This window comes from Tauraco erythrolophus, chromosome 2 (genome assembly GCF_009769465.1).
Source record: "Tauraco erythrolophus isolate bTauEry1 chromosome 2, bTauEry1.pri, whole genome shotgun sequence".
NCBI lineage: Eukaryota > Metazoa > Chordata > Aves > Musophagiformes > Musophagidae > Tauraco > Tauraco erythrolophus.
Window position 1 is genome coordinate 5046506 of NC_141466.1, and position 14510 is coordinate 5061015.

At 45.8% G+C, this 14510-nt stretch overlaps 1 protein-coding gene across 1 annotated transcript; it reads right to left on the reverse strand.

Annotated features, from left to right (window-relative positions):
• Nucleotides 1-2267: 2267 nt before the first annotated feature.
• Nucleotides 2268-10264, reverse strand: CCDC28A (coiled-coil domain containing 28A). Its single transcript, XM_086632037.1, has 6 exons — nucleotides 10224-10264; nucleotides 8635-8829; nucleotides 6588-6751; nucleotides 4527-4681; nucleotides 3879-3901; nucleotides 2268-3074 (listed from the first exon to the last, which is right to left on the reverse strand). Exons 2-6 carry the CDS (start codon nucleotides 8790-8792, stop codon nucleotides 3020-3022), a joined length of 555 nt encoding a protein of 184 aa, XP_086488163.1. The 5' UTR covers nucleotides 8793-8829; nucleotides 10224-10264; the 3' UTR covers nucleotides 2268-3019.
• Between the last annotated feature and the right edge of the window lie 4246 nt (nucleotides 10265-14510).

Below are 14510 nucleotides of genomic sequence, written 5' to 3' on the forward strand. Positions count from 1 at the left end.
ATGTGTTTGTGGTATTAAAACTAATTATTCTTTTTCATCCTTGAGTTGGGAGGTAACCCAGTGAGAGGTTTCTGGTTTTGTTAAGGTCCTCAGGATCACTATGAGTTCAAGACAGCTTGTAAATGTCCGGCTTTAATCTCAGACCTTGTTTGATTTGGTAGCCTATTCAGCCCTTACTACTGCTCTGAAAATATTAAAGTTCTTGTAACTATTCGCCTGGAGGAAGTAAGAAAAAGACGTTTTCTCAACTAGGTTGCATGTTGTGTCTTATAAAACCAGTGAAAGTTGATCTGCCAAGGTTACATTTTGAATCAGCTAAATTGCCAACTTTTAAAACTAGAATGAGAAATGCTTCCTTTTTTCTTGTAGTTTCTGTGGGTTTTATTTTACATCAAATTAGGTTGAAAATCCTGACACAGAAATTGAAACAATTTTTATTTGTTGCAGTGGTAGTCTAAAACTCGGAATGCTGATTTTCATTTTCTTCTTAATATGCTTAGGTAGCATTTTTCTTCTTAATATGCTTAAGTATGCTCCAGTAGTTTGAACGTGTAGAGCATTGATTTGTATTTTTTTTTAAAGCGTGATACAATCAGTTTCTCTGCTTCCAGATGAACACAGGTACGTCCTTTGTTTCTTCAAAAGCAATGCTGAAAGGATGTGATTTGGAGGAGTAATTTCTTCCTGCAAGCTTTTAACAATCGTAAGGAAATTATGGAATATGGCATGGCAATAGTAGCTCATTCTCAAGAGCCAAGCAGCTCTTTAGGCTGGTACCTACAAATCAAGACATGCCGGCTGACCTGCAGCTCGTTTGCATTCACTGTCACCATCGTCAGCCTGTCACAACCCCCCGCTGTGAGCCAGCTGAAGCTTAGAGCTGTGTTTAGATCGTTCTGCTCTATTGATGCCTGGCTAACAAAGATACCTTCCGTTTGCAGTGCAGTTGTTACGTGGAGCCTGCTCTGGTGTCTTGTTCCTGCCATCAAACATGTTGTACTGCATGCTGGTTGGTGCTTTTGGGAAGTCAAATGGAGGATTTGGTATGTACTTGAAAGCCAACTGTATCCTGGGCTGCATCCAAAGCAGCGTGGCCAGCAGGTCGAGGGAGGTGATTCTGCCCCTCTGCTCTGCTCTTGTGAGACCCCACATGGAATACTGCGTTCAGCTCTGGAGTCCTCAACACAAGAAGGACATGGAGCTGCTGGAGCAGGTCCAGAGGAGGCCACGAAGATGATCCGAGGGCTGGAGCACCTCTGCTATGGAGACAGGCTGAGAGAGTTCAGGCTGTTCAGCCTGGAGAAGAGAAGGCTCCGGGGTGATCTTATTGCAGCCTTCCAGTACTTAAAGGGGCTACAGGAAAGCTGGAGAGCGACTTTTTACAAGGGCATGTAGTGATAGGACAAGGGGCAATGGAATTAAACTGAAAGAGGGCAGATTTAGGTTAGATATAAGGAAGAAATTTTTCACTGTGAGGGTGGTGAGGCAGTGGAACAGGTTGCCCAGAGAAGTTGTAGATGCCAATACACAGTTATGTTGAAGTTACCAATACTGTGTATTGGTTAGATTGGCCAAAAAAAACCCTCCTGGCTTCATTTTGCAAGAAGCATGTTGTATTCTGGTTCTCCTAAGCTGTCTTTGGATTTCACAACATTACAGGTACAGACCCAGCAGCAGGCTGGGACTTGGAGGTAACTTTAACAGCGTGCAAAACTAGAGAATCTCAATGAAGGAGATACACCACGTAAAGAATGAGAACATCCCAAAGGAAACGTCCAACTGGGATCCCTACCTGTCCATTAATCATTGAGATTTGCCTGATGGGTGAGGCAGGGAACGGCGACGCGTGAGGCAGAATTTGTAGCCAGAGCACACTGTGGTGTTTAAATGATCTTTCTGTGTCCAGCTGCAGAGCGCAGACTTGGTGCTACGTGTGATTCCAAAAGCAGCTGGAGCTAATGGAATCCACAACTACCTCTTGGGGCTGAAGAAGCCGTTTTTCCAAAGATGCCAAACAAAAGGCATTTTTTGTTCCTTGGCCCTATGCCCGCTTTGGACTGATGAAAGCTTTGCTCTTTTCCAACTGGAAGATTTCTTTCCTTGTGAAGTAAGTACATACAATATACAATCTGAATGCCTTACCTAAAACCTGAAAATAAATCTAGAACCAAAGGCATAGTTTGATGGACCAGGATAGAAATTCTGGATCTAAAACCAGCCTGATTTTACACTAATACAGAATTTTTTTCTCTGACTGTGAACAGAAAGATGATACCAACACATACCAGAGTATTTGTGGCTTAGGAATGACTACAAAATTGCATATACTGGATTTATTGAACAATAACTGTTTACCCAATTTTGGAATTTGACAATATTTAATCAAATTATGTGGACTGCTAGCATGCATGCTAGTTCTAATTTAGTGACACTTCGTACTTATTCACAGGAACAAAAAAGTAAGCTTTGCAGCAAACATTCAGATATCTTCTTAACACAGCTGAACAGATAGCAACTTCTCTAAAGGAAACATCATATTTAAAATGTTTTACTTTATTAACAATAAATTAATCTGGCATCGCTGATCAATAATCCACTAAAGATAAGCGTGCAGATTGTCTACATACTGGTCAGCAAGGCAGCATCATTGCTACCTTTGTAAGAAGTGGAGAAATGCTCAGTAACTTCTACACAGCTATCATTTTCAACCATGTGAACAACACTTAGCAGAAGAAATGTACTTCAAGTTTCCCCAATTTTTCTATTAAATAAGGCAATAACAAAAAGCACGGCATCACAACAACCTACTTAAACTCGAGATACTGAGTCCTGACGTAATGCAGTGCTCAAAGAGAAATGTACAAAAATAAATACTTGGATTTGCACTTTGTTTCTTCATTGTGTAAAATCAATTAAAAAAACAAACTCAAAACAAGAACCCGCAACTCTTTCAGATTCCACTGTCAGGAAAAACAAAAGAAAAGCTTCTGGGAGAATCCAAATTGCCCAAGTTGTTCTCTCAGCCTGTGGCACTATTTGGAATATCTTGAGCATCTGCTAAATGTAGTTTTTGGCTGAAGCAAACCATTAAGGAATAACATTTTCACGTATAGATAGGATACAAACAAGACAGCACTGTTCCATGGACCTGTGCTTAGTCCTGACATGGACATGCACCAGTCCAGATGAATTCAGTTCCATGAAGTCCTATGCCAGTTCTCAACCAGTAGATTAATCTTCCTCAGTGAGACTTAGGCATTACAGACCTCCAGAATTAGTGGCAGATCAAGGGGGATGGCAAATTATTTTTATCACTGTTATGTGATATTATGATCACATTCCACTTGTGTTCCACAGCACATCTGCTATGAAGACAGGCTGAGAGAGTTGGGGCTGTTCAGCCTGGAGAAGAGAAGGCTCCGGGGTGATCTTATAGTGGCTTTCCATTACCTAAAGGGGGCCTACAGGAAAGCTGGAGAGGGACTTTTTACAAGGGTGTGTAGTGACAGGACAAGGGGCAATGGATTTAAACTGAAAGAGGAGAGATTTAGATTGGATATAAGGAAGAAATTTTTCCCTCAGAGGGTGGTGAGGCACTGGCACAGGTTGCCCAGAGAAGTTGTAGATGCCCCATCCCTGGCAGTGTTCAAGGCCGGGTTGGATGAGGCTTTGGGCAACCTGGTGTAGTGGAGGGTGTCCCTGCCCATGGCAGGGGACTGGAACTAGATGATCTTTGAGGTCCCTTCCAACCCAAACCATTCTGTGATTGAAGAGATCTGACTCCTGGAAAAACACCAATTACTGGGGAAATATGCTATAATTTGGCTACAATTAACAATAATATATAATGCAAAATAGACATTTAAAGAAAAGGATACATAGATGAATTCAGTTCTTCTAGCTGCAATATAAATGTAGAAAGTATCAAAAACAGCATTTCAGTTAGTGAAATAAATGCAACAATTATGCTGATATGAGGAAATAAATACCCTAAAACACTAAAGCAAATCACTAATAGTTTGGGCTGAAATGTATGATGTTATTACAAAAAGCAAAGCAAACCTGCACTGAATTCTACACCAATAGAACTAAGTCCCAAATTAAATTTAAATCTACCTATCTCAGGAAATGTAAAGAAATTAAGTTTTGGGTTTCATGGAAATAAAGTAGTGAAAAGCAGCTGAAAGTATAGAATATACAGGTCTAAATTCCTCGTTATGTGTGGTCTTCCTCAGGTGTGGGAAGATGGACCACAAGGAGAAGGGTCCTAGTTCCCTGGCACATTGGCTGTCTCTACCCAAGCCTACATCCTCGGTCAGTGTACAGCCAGGCTGTTCCACTCCTACAAAAAAGGAAAACAAGGGATTGCGTCTTCTGGAAACCCAGATGAGGGTAGGGCTCACATCTCTGTTAACTACAGAACTGTTTTCTCCTCAACTGTAAATCACTGCCCACCCGCTAGTGGTGTTTTCCTGAGCAGAGTTCTGTGGGCAAAGTTCCATGTGTTCTGCCATCCCAGTACTCACGTCTGACAGCAGCCTATCCAGGTTGGAGTCACTGGCTAGTTTTCTTTTATCTTCAGGGAGTTCTTCCAGCTCCCCGTAGAGCTCCAGATTGAGGCGAGCAAGTTTCTCCTGCATACTCCGCACATGCTCCATCTGCTCTATGGAACACTCATTTCCTGAAAGAACACGCAGCAGCTTGAGATAAAAGAAACCTGAGAGAGCACACGAAGGTGTGAAGATGCAGCTTTCTGCATCAGAGAAAATGAATTTAAACATCACATTTACAAGTTAGAGGGCAGATTTAGATTAGATATAAGGAAGAAATTTTTCACTCAAGAGGGTGGTGAGGCACTGGCACAGGTTGCCCAGGGAAGTTGTAGATGCCCCATCCCTGGAAGTGTTCCAGGCCAGGTTGGATGAGGCTTTGGGCAACCTGGTGTAGTGGAGGGTGTCCCTGCCCATGGCAGGGGGGTTGGAACTAGATGATCTTTGAGGTCCCTTCCAACCCAAACCATTCTATGACTCTGTGAAGTTAATTTGCTTCTTATGATTTCTGCCTGTTTCAATCCTGAAGTTTCTGTCATCCTGTCTGGTGTCATGTTGTGCTGAACTTGGGATAACTACCGAATGCACTAACCTGTTTTTCAGAATTTGCATGTTTTTATGATACTCTGAATTTCTCTACGATTTAGAAAGGTCTTGTATTTTTAACTTTAAATATGATCACAATAAACCTTTCTAATTTTGATTAATCTCAAGGGTTTCTTTCTTTTAACCAATGCTTTATATAATACTGACTCTTCAGGTTCTCTTGTAAAATAAGTGTGGAATTAAAGTGACATGCTGACCTAACACCAAACTTATCAAAGCACATACGCCATCTTTCTACACAGTACAGGGGAAAAAAAGGAAGCAGAAGAGCGTAATGTTTGGGGTTCTTTTTTTTGAAGCCTCCATCAACTGTGAAATAGTAACAACAGCAAGATGCTAAGACAGAAGAACGTACTGGGTAAAATGCAACTTGCACTGGATTCCATACAAGCTGTTGCCAACAGCACAGGGTGGAAGTCCTGGTGGACAGCAGGATGACCATGAACCAGCAATGTGCCCTTGTGGCCAAGAAGGCCACTGGCATCCTGGGGTGTATGAAAAGGGGTGTGGTTAGTAGGTCAAGAGAGGTGGTTCTCCCCCTCTGCCCTGGTGAGGCCACATCTGGAATCTTGTGTCCAGTTCTGGGCCCCTCAGTTCAAGAAGGACAAGGAACTGCTGGAGAGAGTCCAGCGTAGGGCCACAAGGATGATGAAGGGAGTGGAGCATCTCCCTTATGAGGAAAGGCTGAGGGAGTTGGGTCTCTTTAGCTTGGAGAAGAGGAGGCTGAGGAGGGACCTCATTCATGTTTTTAAATATGTAAAGGCTGACTGTCATGAGGATGGAGCCAGGCTCTGCTCAGTGGCATCCAGAGATAGGACAAGGGGAAATGGATATAAGCTGGAACATAGGAGGTTCCGCTTAAACATGAGGAAGAACTTCTTCCCAGTAAGGGTACCAGAACACTGGAACAGGCTGCCCAGAGAGGTTGTGGAGTCTCCTTCTCTGGAGATGTTCCAAACCCACCTGGACGCATTCTTGTGTGATCTGATCTAGGTGGTCCTGCTCCGGCAGGGGGATTGGACTAGATGATCCTTTGAGGTCCCTTCCAATCCCTGACATTCTGTGATTCTGTGAACAGTCTAAAGTGTTAATGTGCTGCAAAATCAGGTGCTAAATAAAGTTTATCATTTCTACACTATCATAAATAAGTGTCTTTAAACTTGGTACCTTAAATCCATCAGCCAGGGTACTGCCTTTGGTGTGCCGTGTTGGAAGGAACAATGAGCTGGCACTGGAATCATCTCCCACCAGAGACAACCTCAAAATAGGACTATCACTTAAAAATGCAGCAACGTCTACTAAGTCATGTTAAACTCGATTTTGAATAGCAGAGTATGACAAACTGGCAGTCTGGCAATACACCACATCTCTTTGCAAAAGTTATCAACATATAACTGTAAAAACAGCTGTTCTACACAAACAAAAACTTACCAAACGCTTGAAGTTTGCCAGAGTGGAAGTCGTTCAGGAGGCTCAGAAGTCCCCTTTCCATTTCCTGGACATCTGATACATCTGTGAGAAATGAATGCTGGATGGGTGCTGCCTGTGCCCCTTTTGCTTCACCTCCTGGAGGTTTGGCTTTCTCTTTTATTACCCTGAAGAAATTAAATGTTTAAACAAAACATAAAGATTACTTCCTGTTCTCACTTTCACTGAGAATCTGAAATGCAGGATAATTCTAGAGCTAGGCTTCCAAAACGCAATGGAAAGTGTGGAATACGTATTTCAATCACCCATTTTAAGGTAAAAACTGCATCACAAGTTTGTCTTGAGAATAAAGAACAACATCAGTATCTTGGCAGTTTTATACTGCAGAAGGAAGGATTCCAACAATCTGCTTCCCTATTAATAGTGGTAAACATCAACAGAGCATGTGTATGTAACGGCCATCTTTGTAATCTAAAGACAACCCTTACCCAACACCACCACATGGTGCATGGAGCATTATCTACACAAAATGACCCAAAAAACATCTGCAAACTCTCTTGTTTGACAGAAGCCAGAGAGGAAAAAAACCCTCAAGAATCACAGGTTCGTGTTGTCGCACACACCTGCAGTCTGCAACCAGCGTGGAAAACAACTCGTCATAACCTATACAGGAAGGTGACCTTGCCTCCAGATAAATTTTCCTAGAGTTCCTTCTTCCCACCTTCAAGTAACATCTGAATTCTGTAAAACTCACCATCAAAAGCAACACAGAATCACAGAATGGTTCGGGTTGGAAGGGACCTCAAAGATCATCTAGTTCCAATCCCCCTGCCATGGGCAGGGAAACCCTCCACTACACCAGGTTGCCCAAAGCCTCATCCAACCTGGCCTCGAACACTTCCAGGGATAGGGCATCTACAACTTCTCTGGGCAACCTGTTCCAGTACCTCACCACCCTCAGAGTGAAAAATTTCTTCCTTATATCCAGTCTAAATCTCCCCTCTTTCAGTTTAAATCCATTGCCTCTTGTCCTATCACTACATGCCCTTGTAAAAGTCCCTCTCCAGCTTTCCTGTAGGCCCCCTTTAAGTACTGTTCAATATATGTCCTTCATTTCCTTCCCTACTTGTCAGTTCCAACCTCGCAGCCATGTAATATTTAATTTGTTCCTGACAGCTGTACACCTGGGGCTCTGCCATCTCCCATACAATGCCCACATTTGCCATCCTGGATCACCCAGCTCGGCTTTTACCAGTCACATCAGGCTATGATCTCTTCAGCTACATCATTGAGTCTACAGCACTGTTTAACGTTTTATAAAGCTTACAAGAAGAGAATCAAGCACCTTCATAGATTCATAGATTTCTAGGTTGGAAAAGACCTTAGAGATCATCGAGTCCAACCATCCCTAATCCCCATTAAACCATATCCTCAAGTAGATCATCCACCCTATTCTTAAACACATCCAGGGATGGGGACTCAACCACCTCCCTGGGCAGCCTATTCCAGTGGCTGACAACCCTTTCAGAGAAGAAATACTTCCTAACATCCAACCTGAATCTCCCCTCACTAAGCTTATGCCCATTTCCTCTTGTTCTATCACCCAACACTAAGGTAAAGAGCCCTTCCCCCACCTCCCCACCATCTTTTCTCAAGTATTTGTAGGCTGTAATCAGGTCTCCCCTCAGCCTCCTCCAGGCTAAACAGCCCCAACTCCCTCAGCCACTCCTCATAAGTTTTATTTTCCAGCCCCTTGACCAGTTTAGTCGCCCTTCTTTGGACTCGCTCCAGGAGCTCAATATCTCTCTTAAAGCGAGGGGCCCAAAACTGGACACAGTTTTGTGTTTTTTTCCTTTTCTGTAAAATAACCATTATATTGCCTTAAACGCAAATTGCTTCACTATACAAAGACACGTCATCAAAAACGTTCATGAGTCTGAAGCTCTTTCTTTTCACTCCATCCCTTCCAGTTTAAACACCCTCTAGACTGGGCATTGGCAGGTTTCTGGCTGTCACTTCCACTGAGCTTGCAAGATGCTCCCAAGCTTACCGTTTTAACTTTGGTTTTTGTACCGCAGGCTGTGGTGCAGAATTTGAAAAGGCTGTGCTTTTACTGACAGGCACCGAGCTTTTCTTGGAGTTGGCAACCTGAGCAGGGTGACTGCTGGATGATTTGGGGCTCCTCCTCTTGATTTTCCTTTCTTCCATTTCTTCCAATTTACTGCATCTAGATTAATTTCTTGTCCTCCAAAGTGAAGGGAAAAAAAAAAAGTAAGAAACATCATTAAAACCAGCATTTACAATAAAAGCAAGGGAAAAAAAAAAAAGGTCACAGTGCATGGAAATACAGCTTTATAGTTTCTTCCAAGATGAGCAGTCACTGATTTCTTCAAACAAGAGAATCCAGTTTTCAGGAGAAGCTGCCCAGGCCTGTCTGATCAGCCAGACAGGCAGGAATTAAAATCTTCTGTGTCAGCTTCAGCCAACAGGTACCTTGAAACAATCTCAAGTTTGCGTCCCATGGATTATTGCTAGGAAACACCAAGACTGCTCGAGTCAAAACACTGAGGAGCAATGGCAGCATGAGGATGCTGTGATTCATCCTTGCCAAGGAGCCTCCTGGGAAGGGAGAGGCCTTGTCAAAGCTCAGAAGATGCCAAGTTGTTATTGCTGTTAGGTATTACTGATGGCTGCTATTCATGGAATCATAGAAACGTTAGGGTTGGAAGGGACCTCAAAGATCATCTAGTTCCAACCCCCCGGCCATGGGCAGGGACACCCTCCACTTCACCAGGTTGCCCAAAGCCTCATCCAACCTGGCCTTGAACACTTCCAGGGATGGGGCAGCCACAACTTCTCTGGGCAACCTGTTCCACTGCCTCACCACCCTCAGAGTGAAAAATTTCTTCCTTATATCCAATCTAAATCTGCCCTCTTTCAGTTTAAAGCCATTGCCCCTTGTCCTATCACTACATGCCCTTGTAAAAAGTCCCTCTCCAGCTTTCCTGTAAGTACTTTAAGTACTGGAAGGCTGCAATAAGATCAGCCCGGAGCCTTCTCTTCTCCAGGCTGAACAGCCCCAACTCTCTCAGCCTGTCTCCATAGCAGAGGTGCTCCAGCCCTCGGATCATCTTCGTGGCCTCCTCTGGACCCGTTCCAGCAGCTCCATGTCCTTCTTGTGTTGGGGACTCCAGAGCTGAACGCAGTATTCCAGGTGAGGTCTCACGAGAGCTGAGCAGAGGGGCAGAATCACCTCCCTGGAGCTGCTGCCCACACTCAGTCACACACACGCCATATTGCTGCCATTACCTGTGCTGCTACCGGGGGCTACCTCATGGTCTCGCCCGCGGAAACGCCCCGCCTGAAACGCACCGTGCCCCGGAGGCGGCAGAGGGCACCGCGGCCTCAGCGGTGCAAGCCCCGGGGGGCCACCGCTGACCCGCCGGGGGCCGCGACCCGCCACCGGCGCCTCCCGGAGCCCCTCCCCGGCACCCACAGCCCCTGCTGCGCGCCATCGTTTTCGCAGCGCGGAGACGCAAAACACCGTCCACACCGCCCCTTTCCCCTTCCCCGTTAAACGGCGGCCACAGGCCCCGCCCCCCGCGCCGCGCGCGGACCCCCGGCCCCGCCGGCTCGTACCCCGCCCCCGCGGACAGCGCAGCCCGGGTCACGTGACTCCCGCTCGGGGCGGGGCGCCTGCCTCGCCAGGTGCATTGTGGGAGTCCCGTCCCCCGCCGCCGGCGGCGGCGCTCCCTTGGCGGGCGGGGCGACTACCATTCCCAGAACCCCCCGCGGCAAGATGCGGCCGGCCCCCCACGCAGCGGCGCCGGGAGGGGCGGAGCGCTTCTCTACGCGTGCGTGAGAGCCGCGCGCCCGCCCGCCCCTCAGCGTGCGGGGGCGGGGCCGCGGGAGCGCGCGGTGGGGCGGCGGGAGCCGTTAACGGCCGACAGGGGGCGGGGCCGCCGGCCGCCTCCTGCAGCGCCGTGAGGGGCAGCCGCGGGGGAGGGCGGGGGTCTCTTGGCACAGCCGCTCCCGACACGGACGGCTGTCCCTGGCCTCGGCGCCTCCGCGCTAGAAATGCCGGTGAAACAACGAGTTCCGTAGCGCTAAGATGTGGAGAGCGGAAGGAGAACAGACGGGTTAGAAAATGGCAGCCGCGCGTGCCGTGCCCCTTGGGGCGCCTTTGGCACGTCCGGCGGTACCGCCGCCCCGCCATGAGTGGGGTTCGCAGGTGTGAAGCGCTGGTTCGGTGCGAGACGGGTCGCCGCCAGTGACAGGCCTGTGCTCCAGGTGGCAGCATGGCTTCGCGCTCCGCAGCTCCTCCTCCTCCTCCGCGGCTGCCCTTGCCCGTCCCTTCCCGGCTGCCGAGCACTCTCCACAGAAATAACGGGGGAAATGACAGGTCTGAGAAACAAGGAGGCCCCTCCGTTACACAGCTTCACCCCCGCGACAGGTGTTCCCGGGGGGTTATGGCTCGAGTTAAATGAGGCAGACCCTGCGGACCTGTTTGGTTTGATGCAGCGCTCTCTTCTCCAACCTTTGTTTCAATCTTGAGAGGTTGGCATGCAGGAACCTAATCTTCAAGGCAGACAATGTGGCAATATGAACAATAATGAACAAAAAAAGACATTATGAACCTAATTTTCGTGGCCAGCAGGTCGAGGAAGGTGATTCTGCCCCTCTACACTGCTCTCGTGAGACCCCACCTGGAATACTGCGTTCAGCTCTGGAGTCCCCAACACAAGAAGGACATGGAGCTGCTGGAGCAGGTCCAGAGGAGGCCACAAAGATGATCCGAGAGCTGGAGCACCTCTGCTATGAAGACAGGCTGAGAGAGTTGGGGCTGTTCAGCCTGCAGAAGAGAAGGCTCTGGGGTGATCTTATTGCAGCCTTCCAGTACTTAAAGAGGCTCTACAGGAAAGCTGGAGAGGGACTTTTTACAAGGGTGTGTAGTGACAGGACAAGGGGCAATGGATTTAAACTGAAAGAGGGCAGATTTAGATTAGATCTAAGGAAGAAATTTTTCCCTCTGAGGGTGGTGAGGCACTGGAACAGGTTGCCCAGAGAAGCTGTAGATGCCCCATCCCTGGAAGTGTTCAAGGCCAGGTTGGATGAGGCTTTGGGCAAGCTGGTGTAGTGGAGGTTGTCCCTGCCCATGGTAGGGGGTTTGGAACTAGATGATCTTTGAGGTCTGTTCCAACCCAAACCATTCTGTGATTCTATGATTCTATAATATTAGCAGGGCGTGCCTACCTAGCCTTAGTAATTAATAAGTTCAGCACTCTCAAAGTCTATTTCCTAGTGCTGTCCCTACTGGAGAGGAACTTGAGCAACTACATTTCTGGTGTCACTTGTCTCTTCAGTGCACCCTGTCACTGATGGCTTTGTGAACTTGGATGCTTGACACGTCTCTCCTGGCTATGGCTGGCAGCTCGAGGCGTTTTCCCCCACGTGACAGTAGTTTGTTGCCTAGAGAGATGAACTCATCAACTATCTCTACAATTTTTCTGTGAATTCGAATTTCTTCTGCTTGCAGTGAGATCTTAGTTTTTACCTGAGAAACACGTTGTTCTTAACTGTACGTTTTCTGATGAAAACTCTCAGACATTGCCTACACACCAGCTGTGAAGAGTAGTACAATCTGTATCACCCAGGGTAAAAACATCAGCCAAAAGCTTTACAGGTGTTTGCAAGGATACGTCTCAATATAAAGCTATTGCATGGCTTAATATGGCTTAACATCTCAGGCAGCTGAGATGCCTCTCTACCTCTGTCTAGACTTTTTATGATACCAAAAAAATTATTCTCCAGTTGTACCTGATCCTGAATCTTCGTACGGATCTTGAATAAGACTCAAGAGATTATCAGGTGTAACCGTGTCTCATCACGACTTTCATGGGATGCTGCAGTTGTGAGACTCAGTGGCCACTTTGAGTCCAAAAAGGGGTGCTGTCAAGGGGGGATTGCGTTTGTGATGACTTTCAGGTGAAGGACAGGAACCAAACGTCCACTGAAGGTCACTCTGGAGTGAAAATCATTCCTTGTTGCAGGACACAGCTTGGGTCGTAGAATCACAGAATGGTTTGGGTTGGAAGGGACCTCAAAGATCATCTAGTTCCAACCCCCCTGCCGTGAGCAGGGACACCCTCCACTACACCAGGTTGCCCAAAGCCTCATCCAGCCTGGCCTTAAAAGGGTGGATCCAGGACCCCACCTGGATCAGTCCTGATACATTATGAACAGTTTTGTTGCACGAGACCTGTACCAGCGATACACTGACAGATCACTTAGGGGGAAAAAACAATCTGGGAATGTTTACATGCAAGCTTCAAGTCTCACAGGAAAAAAAAAAAGTGCAAGGGAGAAGAAAGAAAACTGTAACATTGGCGATACATTAAACAAAAATGTGGTGGTACAAGGCTTAAGGGACAGGTGCAGAAGCAGAAACAGTTGTTTACCATTTTTTTGATTCTTTAATACAAAAGGCTTCTGATATCTCGTTTGGCACACGTTGCAGGGAAACAAGAGCTGGCAAAATTCAGACAGGCTGTGAGGCAGTCACGAGTTCTCAGCCACAGAAATGCCCAGGTAGAATCCTCATTCATCCACATGTATGTGCATGTGTGTGTGTGTATAAATATATATTTATATGGGGAGGGGGCTACAAAAACTGGGAAACGCACTGACAGGCATATTTGTGTAGGTGTTTGGGAGTTTTGTATGAGCTAAATGCTGTTTCTGCGTGGTAACTTGGGAAATGTTTGTGCTCATTCAGCTCTTTTCTCACATGCTGCAGAAGTGAGTGAGTGTACCCACCTTGCAGTTTGTATGTAGAGGTGTGGTTTGTATACAGAGGTTTGTTTTTTCCCCTGGGATTAAGGGTGTTCTGTGTGTGCAGAATAAAGCAAAGAGGTTTGACGGTTATGGTATCCTTTGTTTCTACCAAAGCAGTTGAAACACAATGCCTTATGGGCTGTTTTTATGTAAAAGGAAAATCTTTCCATCACTATCATAAGCATTTTTAAAATAAAATTGCTTTTCTATTCAGAAAGCAGTTGGATTCCACAGTCAACCTTGCTTCAGTTTAGTCTCTCAGTGTGAGGGATCAAGCACACCAGCTTAGTTACTCTATCAAAACAGTGTCTCCTTTCCCTGGTACACCCTAGAACATACCTACAGTCAATCTTGGCATGCAGGTAATGTTTTCCTCCAACTACATTTGTTATCGCTGCACTCTACATGACATTAGAATTATTATTGAAATGTCTCTATTACTTCTGTATCTGATTTAGCAGAACCTACACAGGCAGATAATTGGGAAAGCATCAGACTTTATCGTAATATTTTCATAGCAAAAGTAATTTTAAAGTGAATAATGAATTTCTTGTAAAAGATAATAGTAAATTAAGAGCAAAGAATCATAGGTAGCGTGGTCTTGATTTGATGCTACAAACGCTATTGCAGATAACACTGTTGTCTGGAATCAAGTAAAGATATCTGACATTCACCTGGGAACAAAAAAAAATTAGATTATCTCCACTTAGTTGAGCTTTTGCATAATTTGAATCAATTTGGAAGGTGCTTTTTTCTTCCTTTGTAAGGCTTTTCTCTGACAACACCGAGTGCTACAGCAGTAGCATTTGTGTGTACTTGCTGGCTGAAGTGGTCTAAGGGTAACACTGTTTTAATAGGAACAATGTTATTGTTAAAGAAGCAAATTAAGTTAATTGAATCTGATTTTATGTACGTCTATATCTCCTTACAAACTAGAGGCCCACCTTTGAAGCTGCTTTGAAAAACTTCAAAGAAGCCAGCCTGTACTTTGTATTGAGATATGCATGCAAATAAAATCAGATTCTTCTTCCTGAAAACCCGATTCAGTTAACATGAGATGGCAAGTCGGTTCTAAAGGCTTCCAAGAAAGTG